The sequence below is a fragment of the Pyrus communis genome, chromosome 17 (assembly GCF_041283825.1).
Source record: "Pyrus communis isolate YQ-2024b chromosome 17, ASM4128382v1, whole genome shotgun sequence".
NCBI classification, from domain to species: Eukaryota; Viridiplantae; Streptophyta; class Magnoliopsida; order Rosales; family Rosaceae; genus Pyrus; species Pyrus communis.
The window spans coordinates 550470-567066 of record NC_142581.1 but is presented as its reverse complement, the minus strand read 5'-3'; the positions used below and the strand labels follow the sequence as shown (position 1 = coordinate 567066).

At 36.8% G+C, this 16597-nt stretch overlaps 6 protein-coding genes and 1 non-coding gene across 7 annotated transcripts; 4 read left to right on the top strand and 3 right to left on the bottom strand.

Annotated features, from left to right (window-relative positions):
* Window positions 1-814: 814 nt before the first annotated feature.
* LOC137708475 (protein NUCLEAR FUSION DEFECTIVE 4-like) lies at window positions 815-4159 on the bottom strand. Its single transcript, XM_068447558.2, has 3 exons — window positions 3659-4159; window positions 1733-2664; window positions 815-1632 (listed from the first exon to the last, which is right to left on the bottom strand). Exons 1-3 carry the CDS (start codon window positions 3992-3994, stop codon window positions 1113-1115), a joined length of 1788 nt encoding a protein of 595 aa, XP_068303659.2. The 5' UTR covers window positions 3995-4159; the 3' UTR covers window positions 815-1112.
* A 1208-nt stretch (window positions 4160-5367) lies between these two features.
* On the top strand, window positions 5368-5449 carry TRNAS-UGA (transfer RNA serine (anticodon UGA)). Its single transcript has one exon. It is a non-coding gene; the product is annotated as a tRNA-Ser (tRNA).
* A 1512-nt stretch (window positions 5450-6961) lies between these two features.
* On the top strand, window positions 6962-7527 carry LOC137708432 (uncharacterized). Its single transcript, XM_068447512.2, has one exon. The coding sequence runs from the start codon at window positions 7211-7213 to the stop codon at window positions 7421-7423; it is 213 nt and encodes a 70-aa protein (XP_068303613.1). The 5' UTR covers window positions 6962-7210; the 3' UTR covers window positions 7424-7527.
* Window positions 7528-7969: 442 nt separating this feature from the next.
* LOC137708433 (uncharacterized) lies at window positions 7970-8314 on the bottom strand. The gene has a single exon (XM_068447513.2). It carries the CDS (start codon window positions 8312-8314, stop codon window positions 8108-8110), a length of 207 nt encoding a protein of 68 aa, XP_068303614.1. The 3' UTR covers window positions 7970-8107.
* On the bottom strand, window positions 7970-11126 carry LOC137709457 (uncharacterized). Its single transcript, XM_088689553.1, has one exon. It carries the CDS (start codon window positions 10723-10725, stop codon window positions 10513-10515), a length of 213 nt encoding a protein of 70 aa, XP_088545679.1. The 5' UTR covers window positions 10726-11126; the 3' UTR covers window positions 7970-10512.
* LOC148689184 (uncharacterized) lies at window positions 9386-9763 on the top strand. Its single transcript, XM_088689554.1, has one exon. The coding sequence runs from the start codon at window positions 9386-9388 to the stop codon at window positions 9593-9595; it is 210 nt and encodes a 69-aa protein (XP_088545680.1). The 3' UTR covers window positions 9596-9763.
* A 1931-nt stretch (window positions 11127-13057) lies between the features above and the next one.
* LOC137749304 (uncharacterized) lies at window positions 13058-13566 on the top strand. Its single transcript, XM_068489399.2, has one exon. The coding sequence runs from the start codon at window positions 13357-13359 to the stop codon at window positions 13564-13566; it is 210 nt and encodes a 69-aa protein (XP_068345500.1). The 5' UTR covers window positions 13058-13356.
* Window positions 13567-16597: the final 3031 nt, after the last annotated feature.

Below are 16597 nucleotides of genomic sequence, written 5' to 3'. Positions count from 1 at the left end.
GGTTTAGAGATTAACGTCGCATTCGAAGTTCCCAACTTCATTTGAACTTCGCAATATTCAAGGCAGGGATGCGAAGCATCGATCATGATTTTGCATCACCAAACGGGGATGCAGAGAAGGACTTCACTGACAAGCTGTCGTTAGCAGGAGACGGGTTTGACACCGGGGTCAAGGCAAAGCAAGCAGGGCAAAGCAAGCAGTGGAAGCACAAAGCCCAGGTGTCGTCTCTTGTGCTGACATCTTGGCTATGACTGCCCGGGATTGTGTATTCTTTGTAAGTGTTGTCTTGAGACTCATACGAGTTGTGGTGCGCATCCACTAGACAGTGAACTAGCTCTCTCATTTTCCACATTCAAATTTTCTGCATGCAGGAGGCCCTTCATTCAACGTCGAATTGGGACACCGTGATGGACTCATCTCGAAAGCCTCACGGGTTGCTGGGAAAGGGTTGTTGAGCTCAGATCAGGTTCTTTTCTCTGGCTCTGCATCACAGCACATTGTCCTTGATTTTGCTAAGAACACAGGTAACTTCAACGGAGCCTCGTCGCTGCCATGAGGAAGCTTGGAAGAGTCCGTTTTAAGACTGGTAATCAAGGGGGGATCAGGAGACACTGCACCACCTTCAATTCATGATCATCGAAAGCTAAGAAATATTCATCATGGCATAACCTACAGGTTCTAATTAATAGGGTTAACAAGCACCCGATAATCTCCAAAGAACTTAATTCTCAGGAATTTAAGTTTTTTCATAACAATTGTAAGTGTTCTAAGGGACAATCTTTCAATTCATTCATGGGAAAATTATGGACACAACTGATCACGAAACAACAAAATTTCAAGGTCAATTGACCGGCAAAATTCAATACAACGTTCTTATACTCGAAAAGACAATCTTACATGACCATACATAGCACTGAATTGGGACACTGATCCTCGAGAGTACTGAAGAGGCGTGCACTTGCCTCCATCATCCTTGAAATGTGGTTACAAAAACACACAAACAATCTACACAACCTCAGACAAAGTATAGAAACATCAAAACAATTTGGAAGAAATACAATGTGGTTTGACACAGAAAAAAAATACAGGATGTATTAGATGGAATCCTCAGCTCATGAAAGCCCAGCTGGACGTGATTTTCCATACAGGTGGGCGTATACAATCTTAGTCCGATGTACCAGAATCATGCTTAAAACAAAGGCAACAATGCATAATCCGGACATGATTAACGAAGTTAAGAAGAAGCATATAGAACCGTCACACTTTGGCGCGTCCATTCGAAGCATGCCTTGGAAAACTGATGTTCCTGGACTCATATGCAGGTGATGGTGCTGATGAGCTTGCTTCTCAGCTTCAAAGTCGTATATACTGCTAGCAATCACGCCAGAAAAGAGCAACGAACCAGCAGGGTTTGCAATTGTGAGAAAATTGTACAAAGCCCCAAACTTTTTCAAGCCAAACAATTCAGAAGCTGCAGCTGGCACTATCGCCCAATGTGCCCCATAGCCTAGCCCAACCAAGATGGTGGCAATGTGCATTGCCCCTGGCCATCCGAAAGCAATGAAGATATGCCCAATTGCCATAATGAATTGTGCCACAGCCATTGCTACCGGTCTTGGATAAGCATAGTCCCTATCAAATGTGTAGCGATGGATGAGAATTGAGAAGTCACAAACCCAAGTTTAAATAATGCTCTACATAAACTCTAGATGAGAATGTATTCAGTTCGTACCTCACAATAATCTCAGAGAAGTAACCGCCACCAACCCGACCAAGAAAGTTCCAGATGCTGATCATGGATACAAATATATGTGTATCGTCATACCCGAGAGACTGGCTCATCTGACCGAGGTTATCAATCACTGTTAAACCAGATCCTGAACCCAAGAGTAGTGAGAAAAAAATAAGCCAAAAGTCTGCTTTGATCAAAGCTTGTGTCAAAGTGAAGTCTTCCCCTCTATGCGGACCTGTCCTCCTCTTTACCCTAACTGCTCCCTCGGCAGCTGCTTGGAATAGTTTCGATTGCAATTGTGCAATTCGTTTTTGCCTTTCAGATGCTGGAAGTAAGTCCATTTCCTTAGGCTTCTCGTCTTCCACCTCACTAAATATTACCTCATTAGCATCGTGCCCAGACTTCCCAGGGTCTTGTTTCTGTGGCTCGGGCAGGAGTGCCTCTTCTTCTAGAGATCTTGACTCGGAAGAAAAGCTCAACGAAATGGGAATCACTATGGGAATCAACAGGAGCACAAACAAAACTGCTGTAAATATAATCATCACGGTGTGGCTCAAATCAATGAGATCTTCAACTAGCATGACCCCCATCAAATAAGCAGCTAATAGGAGGCACAGACTATAAATAAACGTGAAGCTCAAGTCATCAGTTGGCCGGACCTGTCTGTGACCTCCAACCGGTCTGACAATAAACATTAAAGCAAAAACCACCATTGCTGGACCAACCGCAACCATGAAAATCAAAGATGCATGATCTGGTGAATGGATCATCACATATATCTGAGTCAGAATTGCGCCGCCCAACCCAGCAAAGCCCTTGAGAATTCCAACCACAGGACCCCGACTTTTTGGGAAGTTTTGCACACAAGAGACCAAAGCAACGGTATTGAAGAAGGTCTCGCCATTTGTTCCCACAAATATAAGAATACACATCTGCAAAATTGAAAATTGTAACTGTTAAAGACTAAACCAAGGCAAGATAACAAAAAGTAATACCGAATCGTTTAACAGAATACATGGCATAGGCACCAACCCCCATTGCTAATCATAATGCTTAAATGTTTTGTAAGTTTGTTATAAACATTGTTGCTTTATCAAAAGTTTTCATGAACTAGGTTTACTAACGCGGTAGAAGATCTAATTACAAACCAGAAACTACTTACTCTACGAGAATGACCAATTTTGTTCCATCATAGCAAATCGCAGACACAGTGAGCAAATTTTGTTATCAAAACATATGACACAAAAATGGCTATATCCAGTAGCCACTACAAATGGCAAGTTTTGAGAAAATAAGAAAAACGCATCAAGGAAAAGACATAATATACAACAAAAGAATGTCTAAAGTTCCAAATGCTCATTGAAAAAGCCCTTCTTTCTTCTTTTTTTCAGCGTACTTTACGCTTTGCTTAGACCACAGAAAATTGCAGAAATGCTGATTCCACAGACCAAACAGAGCCTTAAACAGCATGTATATATACTCAATTCACTGCAAGTGGTCAACCAAAAAGATTGCTAATTTATAAGAAAGTATCAAGTTTAAGGCAAAAGATTACTCCTTTTTTATGGAAAAATTAACATTAAGCTTCTTCTTATCAACTCAACCTCTCAAACCATACATACCAAAAAACACTATCCGTTTCCAGAGTTTCAATCAATATATCCGCAAACTGAACAAAAAGAAGTAATTTTCGCAATCCCCTTTTCAACTCCTCACTCCTCCCTATCTTTTAGCCTTTGGATTGGATTACCAAACGAAATCAAGAGCCAGAAATAAGGTAAAAGTGCAGAACAAGAAAACGGGATGCGAAAATCGCCAAAAACCATCCACAATGGCAAAACACACGATCAAACTAGATCAAAAAAGTAACAAAAGCAGAAAAAAATACAAGAAAAGCAAAGAACTTTGGTTAGATATGATACTCACAGCCCACAAATTCAAGGAAGGAGCTCGACCAGTAACAACAAGCCAAACCCAACCGTACCCAACAAAGTTCATCAGAGCACCAACGAGCAGCGCCGCCCACAACGGCAGCACCTCGCACAAGCTCCCCGCCAAAAACCCAACGCTGTCCCCGAGATCTTTAGCCACACCCAGCCGCGCAATCTGCCGCTGATTGTAGTCCATGGAGCTCTTGATCACCGGCGATATGCTCCCGAACAAGTAGCCAATTCCCGCACATGACTGCACCCACATTGCCGCCGCAAAAACCAGCCATCTGTTGCTGAAGAACGACCGCAGCTTCTCCTGCACCCGACCCATCACAGAAAAGTGATAACTTTCGACGATTTGGAAAAAAAGAGAGTTATTTTTTTTTTGTTGGGTTTTCTTTTTTACGAGAAGATGAGTAAGAAGAAGAAGAAGATATGCATTCCAGTGATGACTGTGGTAGGCAGGCGGGTGGACGATGGTGATGTGCTGGATTTGGACACATGCTGACATGCATGCCAATCTTAATTTTAAAATTTTTTATGGCGATGATGATGATTTGGACACATGCTGATGTGCTGGATGATGATGATGATGATGATGATGATGATGATGATGGCGGGTGGATGATGGTGATATGCATTCCAATCGTAATTTTTAAATTTTTGTTTTTGGGCGCGGCATCTATGGAAAGATAAATGCTACCATTATTCATGATTTTTCGGGATCTCTTATATTTTTAACATAATGTTTTATAATATTTTTAGTTAATGTTTTATAATATCTTTAGCATAAGTGCATATGGCTATTACATATCATATCATCACTTCTAACATAAAGGACAAATAATCTATAAAAAAAATTCACTTTAAACATAATATCTTTATCATTTTTTACGTTGATTTGGTCAGATTATTTGGTATAAACGGAGAATATTACTTTTTATTTGTTCAAAGTGATTTGCTGTGATTCATTTTAATGATTCATAAAAGTTAAATTGGATTCTTAAAACTCAAAAACCGACCTAATCATTTCAAATTACAATCGTGTGCTTGATTAAAAGCTTTTCATGTTTCATTTTTTGCTTTACTTTTGTGAAAAAGGTAAAAAAGGAAGAATATTATCCCCTTTATCTTGGTCCGAAAAACGAATGGTGGTGTTATCATACATTTGATTTTATTTTTTACACATCATTTTTAATTATCGATTGTTAAATAAAAAAAAATAAAAGATAAAAACAACAATTAAAAATGAATGTGCAAAAAAAAATAAATGTGTAAATAGCATCAACTAAAACGAAAGATCCACCTTTTGTGAAAGTGTGAGTGAAGTAGGTTGCCATTTTAGCATTTATTTTATTGCATAAAGTAGTGCTATGTAACATTTCGTAAGTGGACTCTAACTTATATAAATGTGGAAAAAGTTAAACAACATAGATCATGTGATCTGCTCTATGTTTTTCTAATTGATGAATCATCTCATTTTCCGAATAATTAATGTAAGGACTCCAATTAATATTTTGCTTTATAATGACTAGCAATATACTAATCCTGAAATAATTAGAAATAATATTTTCTGGATCTTGTTATTAAGGAGTTGTCGTTTTCCTTTGTATCAATCCAAAATGTGCCACGTTTCGTTGGATTCTCTTAAACGTAGAGTTGGCACCTTTAAGATGACACATCTAGGGCTTTCAGGACATCAATGTCGATATGTCCGAGTGGTTAAGGAGACAGACTTGAAATCTGTTGGGCTTCGCCCGCGCAGGTTCGAACCCTGCTGTCGACGTCTTTTCCAATTTTCCATTTTCTTCCCCACTTTCAAAAGGATCTTTTCCTTACTGGATTTTGTAGTTCCACGGCCCACATCCATTTGTTCAGTTGGGTTTGTCAGCTTTGAATATTTGGGCTCGGGTTATCTAATAGTCCATTTTTTTTCGTTTATTAATAGAAAATAAAAGTGACCTAGTATTTACTTATGGACGGAGTTACCATAAGCTCACGGAGACCTAGTATCTACATGTAGTACAACATGGCTAAGTAATACATCATATTTAATAATAGGGTAAAGTGCTTATTCAGTTCTTGAATTATTACTTCAATGAAAGTTAGGTATTTGAATCATTTTTTTCGGTAAAATAAGTCTATAAACTCATTAAAAATTGCTAATTTCATTCCTACTATTATATTCAATGCTATTTTATCTCATTTTTAGTCAACTCAAGTCACGTGACACACTTTAGAGTGTAATGCCGTTATTTTCTCGCTTATAAGTCCTTAGCATTTCATATAGGTTGCAAATCAAACGTCTAATTTACCCTCCTAAGTTAAGTCTATGCACTATTTCTTTATGAAAAACTATCAATCTACCATCTAATGTGTATCACATGCAAGTAATGTGACTTAAATTGACAGAAAATTAAATATAGTAGCTTCGAATAATATTAGGGATGTAATTGGCAGATTTTTATAATCTAATGACTGATTTTTCTGAAAAAATAACAATTTAGGAATCTAATTTTCACTGAGGTGATAATTTAGAGACTAAATTAGCAGTTCATTCTTAATAATATTGGTGGCTTGTATTCGGAGTAGTCTAGACTACCTAGCAGTCTAATTTTTAACCATATTTGTTAATTTTAATGTTAGTATATTGCTTCGAGATACCCCCATTCAATTTTTTTTTTTTTTTTTGTGCTTCTTTCTTATATACATGTTAATTTCGACTCTTCTAAATAAACAATTCAATATCAAATTATTACTGACCTGATCATTGTATAAAAAAAAGATAGGAAAGTATATGAATAGCAAACAAAAGTCTTTTAGTTAAATACCAAAATGATCCCTTAAGCAACTGAAAAGTGTCTTTTGAGATCCAAATGCTCCACCGAAATCATTATTATAATTTGATTGAAGGCAAGGGATCCAATAATTAATGGGATTATCAGTAAAGGAAAAGGAAAACCAGCAACATTTATACCATAATAATGCTTTAGTGACAAGAAAGCTCCCTACCATCAATCTTCTTATCTTAATTTCTTATGGTTCCTAAAGACATTAGAAGTCTGGTTAAACGAATGAGAGATTATTACATGTTACTGACTATATAATTACGTGTTTATTGTTTTGATCGCGTAACGCAGGCTACATAATTACGCAATAGTAGAATATGTCAGATTTTTTGTAAATGGGCATCGTTTGCCCAATTCACCACCTATAGCAAAAGTAGAGTTGAGTAGCATTCTTGTAGGGTTGAGTGTCATGTGAGAAGCTTCCTTTATTTAGGATGCATGTGATGTGAAGTGTAAACTACCAAACTACTCGGAAATGTGAACGAGGGAAATTGGAATAGCTTGATACTCTAACCTTACACACAACTTTTCTTTCCTTGTCTCTTCCTCCCAAATGCTCAACTTTATAATCATGCACACCTTTCATCTTTCTTTCCCTCGTACGACCCAACCCTTATCCCACTCATTATATTAGCAGATCACAGCTAAACACATCTGTTAAGTTTTGGGAGAGATCAAGAGATCGAGATTTCTTCGATATGTCGGATTGGGGGCCGGTTTTCATAGCAGTGGTGCTGTTCATATTGCTGACACCAGGACTGCTGATTCAGATGCCGGGAAAGAACCGGTTCGTGGAGTTCGGAAACTTTCAGACGAGTGGAGTGTCCATACTGGTTCATTCCATAATCTACTTTGCTCTCATTTGTATCTTCTTATTAGCCATTGGTGTCCACATGTATGTTGGCTCTTAATTGTCGCTTAATTAAAAGGCACCAACGTATTATCTCGTCTCAACTTTACTTGTACACCTTAATTAGCTTGTTTGGCTCTGCATCTGAATTTGATCTTGCACTAATGTTTGTTTTTCCTCCCCTTGTTTCGGAGATTTAAATTACTCGTTAGGATCGTTGGTCATTGTTTGTCCCATTGATTTTTAAGTTTGATACACAAACTTAATCAATGGTAGAGTCGAGAATTATGTGAATGTTTAGCGTAGAATTAGCCTAAGTAAGTGATTAAGAATTAGAACACACAAGCTTAATTTCATTAGCCTCCATGTTTCTGCTAGGTGAGTTTCTTGCTAAAGCTTTTACTGGGGAACTTCTAAATTGATTAACTAACTAAATAAAGTTAATCAAGGGGAAAAAATGTGAAATAATCTGCTGATCTCTCAGTTACATGTCAAGATCATTTGTTATTGCAGCTCTGTGAGATCCTTGTTAGCGAGATTTCGTCACGAAAGATTTACATTTATGCAGATTATGGAAGGTAAATGAAAGCATAAAGACCTTGGAAAATATAAAAGATTGCTATAATTTCTTATTTGCACAAAGCAGAAGCCAGGAAGGTAACTAGTAAGTAGTTAATAAAAGCAAGTAAAACAACAGAATTAACTCCTCCTTTCAGCTGGTGTGCCAAACCACATTTCTTGGATCCTAAGCATAGATGTGAATGTCAAGAATAATAAGAAACAGAATGAGGAGCAAACCATAGATCACGGCGTGCAAGAACATCGATGCGATGTTCGTTTTCATGTTCATGAATTCCAAGGGACGTTCCTTTCCCGGCATCTGAAACACCAATCCCGGCGACAGAAACGCAAAGAGCGCGGATGCTATCAGCGGAGCTGCCCAATCTTTCATTGTCAAAACAAGAAGATGTCACAGCAGAAGAACAAGGGAAGAGGAGGAGAAAGAATATAGCAAAAGTAAATAAAAAGGAGCTTTGGATGCTTTATAATTTGGATTTAAGCCCTTGGAAGAGGGGAATAAGAATCCCTTAGGGCTAGAAAGAACATAATTAACCCAGTTTAATTAGCCTTATCTTCGAATTTTAAATGCTTTGGTGTTGCATTTGTTGTTAACTTGTTATTGCCTTCTTGGACTTTTGGATAAGGTTTAGCATCATTTTCATTTTCTATTGCTGTCAAGGCTATACTGTTACATTACTTATCAGGAGAGAAAATTTGAGTGGGAGGAGATGTTTGGCAGATCATCTCATCCTTATGATCAACACACAAAACATCTTATTGAGACCCATTTTTTTATATTTCGATCTCATCCACTGCCGTTTTGGTTCCGTCTAATGAGTTTTAGCTAGTCAAGTACATGTTGCGTGTATTGACACCAATAACTTATGTATACGTAAAATATATTTTACAAAATGATGAGACTCGTATTTTATTTGTCTATAAAGAGAAAATTATTTTGATCCAATGACTTTACCAAAATTTTCTGACCAAACATAATTGTGGTGTTTGCAATTGCTATCAGTGGCAGTTACATTTGACACTTGTTTCAAGTTGAAAGGTTGGCTGTTAAGCGCTTCAATCCCTGTCCAAATCACACCACCATCATATTCAATTCGAATGTCTATCAGTCCATGCCACCGAAAAGCTTAAGGCTTTAGTTTACAACCCCATTTCAATGTCCTCCAAAGATTAGTCAAAAAGATATAAAGAACAAAAAAAAAAAAAAGATGAATGCTTTCAACTTAGTGGATGGTGGGTCCCAACTGCAATAATCTACCCTGCAACCCAAACCAGAGAATCAAAACCTTCACTAGCCAGTACCTTGCAGTTCCTTCCCTCCACCTTCACCGCTCTTTGCTTTGCAAATTACAATCACAAATTTCAAAACCTACCGAATCCCAAGTGCCACAGGAACCGAAAGCTTGCAACTTTAATCTGAGAACTGATTTTTGAGGAAGCAACAATGGCGGACTGGGGCCCAGTATTGATAGGAGTAGTGTTGTTTATCCTGCTGCAACCGGGGCTGCTCTTCTCGTTCCCGGGAAACAGCAAGCAGTTGGAGTTTGGGCGCATGAAGACCAACGGCAAGGCCATCGCTGTCCACACTCTCTTCTTCTTCGTTCTCTATGCCATTCTCATCCTGGTCGTCCACGTCCACATCTATACCGGCTGATCCTGTTACCCTCCGCCGCTCTGGATCTCTGTTTATGTTGGTCTGTCTCTCTTCTGGGCTGCCCTGTTGTAACTTAATACTTGTACTATTTGTCTTTGAGCTCCGTATAAATAAAAAGCAGAAAACTTTTCTCTGATTTGGAGAAGAAGAGATGCAGCTGCTTGCTTATGGATTCTGTTCAGTCTGGGATTTGAGAAACCCCTTTTCTATTTATTTATTTTTATAATTCTATTTACCAATTAATTTTGATGCAATTTAATTAGATTTTCCTATTTTTCTGTTTGTTAACTGTTCTAGAGCATTGGTCTGAACTTGTTGACTTGATTGTAGCCAAGTTCAACTTAAAATTCGAATCTTTCCCCTCGTGGATTAGATTTAGATTAGATTAGAATATCGCTCGAACTTAAATGAGCCAACTAGTGTGGTGGTCTGAACTATTTCTGTAGCTACTCTTTTAGAAGGCTATGAATGTCTAGGGATTTTGATGTAGAAAATCCTTTAGCTAGTAGCTGATATGCTAAATTTGAGAGTCGATCTGTTCCCTCTTAGGCGCTTCATTTTGTTAAGCCTCAGATTGCGCTGATAGAAACGGAAGGTTTTTAGGGAATTGTTATTGGCACGGTTTTTATCTAGAAATTTCACCCTTATAATGCGTAGATGACAACAATACTCGTTAAAATTGCAAGTCAATTCCATTAAGTTTAGGTTTATTACAATGTACATGATACGTTCCCGGTTTCCCCCCTTTGAGTGTGTATGATACTATAAAACTTAAACATAATGGATCGAATACTTAGTCAGAGATTAAACTCAGATATGAAACATTAAACTAGGAACAAGAAAAGCCGCATAAGGAGTTTGCTTACAAAATATGAAAGTATATTGCGATATCAAAAGGTGGCTGAAAACAATATAGATTAGTTGACATGTATGTGAATGCCAATTGCAATGACCAAGATGGTGATTATGCAGAAGTATATGACGGCGTGAACAAGAATAGCAATCCCACTTGTGGACATGTTTCCGAACTCCATCACCCTAGTCCTTGCCGGTAATTGGAACAGCAGCCCGGGTGACAAGAGGATGAACATAACCACCGCAACAACGACCGGCCCCCAATCAGCACTCATCTTTCTCTCCAGGTAAGTTTGAATGGAGGGGTAAGAAAACTTAGAGGCCTCTATCTTTGGAAATAGATAAACAGAGTGTTTGTGATGTTTCCGAATACGTAGAAGGACGAAACCTGAAGGAGAGGTAAGAAAACCTAGAGGCTTCTATCTTTGGAAATAGATAAACAGAGTGTTGTGATGTTTCCGAATATGTAGAAGGACGGAAACCTAATATCTTAGCGAAGAAGGAGAGAGGGATGCTAAACTTAAGTGAGAAAGAAGAGAGTGAGATTAAGAGAGGGGAAAGGTATTAGGAGAAGGTGGTGGATGGCTTTGTGGACATCAAAGCAAAGATGTTTGCTTTCATAAGCTTCCAATAATTGTTCGTTTAAGCTCTTTTTTTGCTTTCTCTTTTAGGGATCGATGAAGGTGGAGTGTCTTTACAGAAATGTCGTAAAAGAATGTGGGGAAATGAAGTGTAAAGTTGTAGTTGGGGTATGCATATGTTTGGAATGCTTTTCTTGTGTGGTTTAACTTTCTACAGGAAAGGGAAAGACATTGATTTTGGCCGGTTTCTACAGGGAAAAGCTACAATGCATACAGAAACACGTATGCTACTTGAATTGGCTGCGGTCGATAAAGAAATAGACGGAATTGCTTAGATCGTCCGGTGGTGTCTCACGGTGACGTATGTGGTAAATATAAATCATACTCAAGTGGTGGAGCCTGGTATCAATGGTGATCAAAATCGAGATTTTCATCCAAAAGTTGCACATGGGTTCTTGGTTTTGACCAATATTGGTAACAGACTTATCATATGAAGAAATTTTTAGTTATGACGGGAATACGGATGATACAACATGTGTTTTTATGCAAGTGGTGAAAATTTTTAATTTTTAAGTTATTAACCTTTTAACACACATAACCCACCACTTATATAAGGACATGTGCAATGGCGGAGCCACTGACAAGGCTAAGGTGGGCTATAGCCCAGGGAGGTTTTCTGCAAGGGTAGTGTTATTCATGCACTCCATTGAAGATGGTCAATGACAAAAAATTAATAAGGGTGTGTTGGAGGTAAAAATGAGTCTGAATAACACTATTCTTTTGTAATCTCATGCTTATAGGCCATTCAATTTCAATACAGGTTATTATTTAATGTAAATTTAGTAAAGGATAGGTAATAAATAATAAGTTCGGGGTGTGTTATCTACACATCCCTTTTTACTTCTCACTCACCCTCTTAATTTCCGGTCATCGGATCAAATGAATTGAGGAATATCAAAGGATATAAATTAATGAGGGGTGTGTGAGAAGTAAAAAAAGGTCCCCATAAGTTTTATGCCAAAAATTATAAATTAGTTCTATCTCCCGTCTCCCTTTATCTTATTTGTAAAAGAAAAAGACCATTTACCCTATACGATTTAGCCTCTGTGCTTCTCAATCAAGAAAAGAAAAATAATTTTTTTAAATCCACAAGTAAATCCCTATGTCCGCAATTCCTTACTTTCCATTGCGATTTTCCAATGAAGTCACCTTTGGTATGTTCTTAATCTCTTTATTTACTTATTCTTGATTTAATTAATAGGTTAATTATTTATATTGTCCTTGAATATATTGGCCACGTTATGATTTTGAGAATAATTTATATTCTCTTGTTGGTTCTTTTATATTAATTACTATATAATATTTATATAAGCAAAAAAATTAAACGTATGATTTTATAGCACTAATTTCCGTTAGTCCACCCAAGAAAAAAATCATGGCTCCCTCTTTGAACACATGGTGTACCATCTTGTGTGACGGTCACATTGAAAAATCTCTTCATCACATGGGCTTGATTAACGTTTTTTTACCACATGGGGCTCACTTTACGAGAAGATATCCGCCGGGTTGATTGGATTGGGCAGCTCTCACGCGGAGTGAACATTTTGGAGGCAAAAAAAATAAGTGAATTTGTGTCTGCTTATGTCATGATCACAATTCAATTTACTTCATTGGGCCTGTGTTTAGGCCCAGGAATAAGTGAATTTGAGTAAGAAACAAGGCTCAAGATCAAATGACAGCCGTCCATATTTTATAAAAGGAATGAGGATCTTCTTTGTAAGAGTTCTAGAGATTCTCTAATTATGTTTATTGATCGTATATCGTGTAATCATTTTATGTAGGTACTAGTTATATTCAATTTTAAATTAAAAATTTTACAATAATTTTTTATCTTACGATGTACGATGAACAAATATAATTAGAAAATTTTCAATATTCTCACAAAGAGAATTCAAAGAGGTTTCTCACAAAGAGGATTTATAGAGGATCCTCGTTCTTTCAAAGGTTCAAACAAAAGTGCCACGTAATGCTGCACATGCTGTCCAATGCGGCAAACGAGGAAGCCGTCCGTCCGAGTCCAAAGATACTGCCGTCTGCTGATTTCAAAGTTTCTAACCCTTCGCTTCGTCGTGGAGGCCGGATCACTCTACTTATTTGTCTCCGTTAATTCCCATTTTGTCCCTTTCCCGCCATCACTCTCTCCTTTTATGCTCCTTCCTTCTCATTGCCCCCTTCATTTCCACTTCCATCGTACGAGTCATCATCTTCTTTATTATTGTATCTGCTCGGAAACTCGACCTTACTGTGAAATTAGTTAGTTGAGGAATGGCGGATTGGGGGCCGGTGGTGATAGCGGTGGTGCTGTTCGTGTTGTTGACGCCGGGGCTTCTGTTTCAGCTGCCCGGGAACAGCCGGGTGGTGGAGTTCAACAACATGCAGACCAGCGGGGTTTCCATCTTGGTTCACACAATCATTTACTTCGGACTCATCACCATATTCCTCATCGCTATCGGCGTTCACATCTACTTGGGCTAGCTATGCATGCTATCCATCTGCAACATTTACGTTGTCTTGATCCGTCGAAACATTAATTGTTTTGTGATTTTAGAGTTCATTGTGTTCGATTAATTTTATAAACATCTGTTGTTTATGAAATTAATTGCCTGTTAATTTGGTCCCAAATTATAACAAAAAAACAGAGATTCACTTCAATTCGGTCCAATCTGGGCTCCGCCTTGCTTGACTCGTGTAGCTGCAGATCTTACTAGGAGAGGTATGGTCGCGGGCGGTCTTGCCTAGCGCATCCTAATCCCAAGCTATGGAGATAGTCAATCGGTTGATTTTTTCGGATTAGTTAGTTTTGGTTCGTGTAGATTTGTTGTTTGTGCCACTTTTTAGAGGGTATTGTGTTGCCTAAAGAGTGATGTGGTCTCGCCTATCAATAATGACTTTGACATGATTTCACCTTTCGACAAGGACATTGTGTGCTCCTTGGTACAAGCTGTTGTATTTCGTTTTTGCTGGAAGATTTGTACTGATAGTGACTGTTGTAATCGCGTAAGGATTGATTCACTACGGTTGTTCATGAAAATTATCTACATACCAATGCATTGGTGACTGAACTCTTAATCATAAACCCTAATAAGTGCATACGTTATATCGTTTTTTGTTGATTGATGAAATGTCCCTATCCTTTCCCTTCTCTTCATAAAATTCAAATCAATCGGGCTTAGATATTGAGCTGGGCCATACAATTCTCATTAATGTTGCTTCTTATTCTCAGGGGAGCATTTATCTCGCCACTAATAACTTTTACAGATACTCACCGTCCTCCTACAAACCTTTCACATGTCATTTTCTTTAACCTCAATTAATAATCTCTTAAACTTAATGAGGACAGAGAAAACCATTTAATGTTCAAAAAAATAAAAAAAATAACAAAAAAAAACCAAACTGTTATTAGAAACTTTTACACTTTCTCACAAGTATATTTTTTTTTCTAATTATAGAAAGTTTAGAATGCACAATGAGATTTTTAGGATGTTAATAATAATTTCCTAAAAAAAAATTGTCTGTTCCTTTTTCTCCAACTCAGTAGCCATGGCTGCTTCATACCATCATCTTCTTCATCTTCCCGGGGAAAAAGGAGTTTTGAAATTTTTATGGGATTCAAGAGTATGTAGAAAGTCGAAACTGTCAAAGCAGCGGATTTTGAAAAGACTCTGGCTCTTCTCAGAATGCGAAGACTCAGCCCCAAGATCTTCAGCCTTTTCCATCTCTTCACTGCCTTTTATCTGCCTTAGGTCTCTTTTTGCTACCTCATACTCAAACCGCCAGATCATTTGTTCACTAATGCACTCAAACCACCAAACCATTTTTGTAGTAATGGCAAACAGGTGGCTGCCACCGGCGAGGTATGTAATTGGATTCGAGAACTGTTTATATTTTATATTTTAGTGAACTTTAACGAAAAGTTTTTGGTACTGTATATTTTAACGAAAAATCATATTTTTACATTAAAAAGTCAATCATGTTACTATTTATTTTACCGTTTATTTTATCTTTATCGTTAAAACTTAAAATTTTTAAATCATTTTTATTAATTTTTCTTATATTTTAAAATATTTTTAACTATAATGAAAGAAAATGACATGTGACAAGCTCGCAAGAGGACAATGAATTTCCCGCAAAATTTAACGGTGGTGGGCAAAAATGGTCATACTCTTAGTAACCCAACAGCCAAACACAAGAGACAGGTGGGTTTTTTTTCTTTATTTTTTTCAGTTGTACCTACTGCGGACAGGTTGCACTTTCCAACACTATGATTAAAGAAAATGACGAGTGACAAGCTGGTAGGAAGGCGATGAACATCCCTCAAAATTTATTGGTGGTGGACAAAAATGGTCAAATTCTCATACCCAACAGTCGAGGTGATTGTTTTTTCTTCTATTTTCATTTTTTTTATATGTTCTTTTATGATATGTAATCACGGTTAAATTATATTAATTTTTTTATAAAAATAATAAGAATAAAAAATATTAACGTGATTTAACTGTGATTACACAAACAAACGAACATAAGAAATTATAGAAATGGAGGACAGACAATCCACCTCCAACAGCCAAACACAAGAGACAGGTGGGTTTTTATTCTTTATTTTTTTATTTGGACCTGCTGCAAAGAGGTTGCACTTTCCAACGCATTCAGTCCATCTTATTGGTTGATCTTTTTTGTTTTGGACAAAGAGTACGATGTATTTCGTCCGAAAAAGAAAAAAAAGGTACGATGCATCCTTTTGTTTTATTTTTATGAATTTTAACGAGAAGTTTTTGCTACTGTTTATATTAACAAAAAAATTATATTTTTAAATTAAAAAGTCAATCTTAGTATTATTTATTTTATCCTTTATTTTGTCATTATCGTTAAAACTTAAAATTTTCAAGTCATTTTTATTAGTTTTTCTTTATTTTTAATCAAATGATCCATATAGCTTCTTGGATTGTTTTTTGTTCTTTTGCATTTAGATCAATGGTTAGGAAATTAACAATAATTCTTTTAATTTAAGGAAGTGAATTGTTATTAACATTCCAAAAATCTCATTTAGCATTTCAACATTTCTATAATTAGAAGGAAAAATACACTTATAAGGAGTGTAGAATATAATTTTTGGAATGCTAATAACAGTTCATTTAAGGAATTGTTATATGCATTTTAAAAATCTTATTTGGTATTCTAAACTTTCTATAATTAAAATGAAAAATATACTTACAAAAAGTTGTATAATAAGATTTTAAGAGTGCTAATAATAATTCTTTTAATTTATTACGCTTATGTTTAAAAGTTTACTATACTTATTGGAGTCAATATTATTTTGGGGACCAAAATATTCCCTTTAACTCCTTAAAGAATCTTGGGAGTGGTGGTAGGGACCTTAAATTGAGGTTCTTCGTTGGAGATGCTGTTATATCTCGTTCAAAATTGTGATGCTAGAAATACTAATTTTTTAAGTTTAATAGTGGACTAACCACATTTTTTATACCATAGTTGTACCACATATTTAATAATG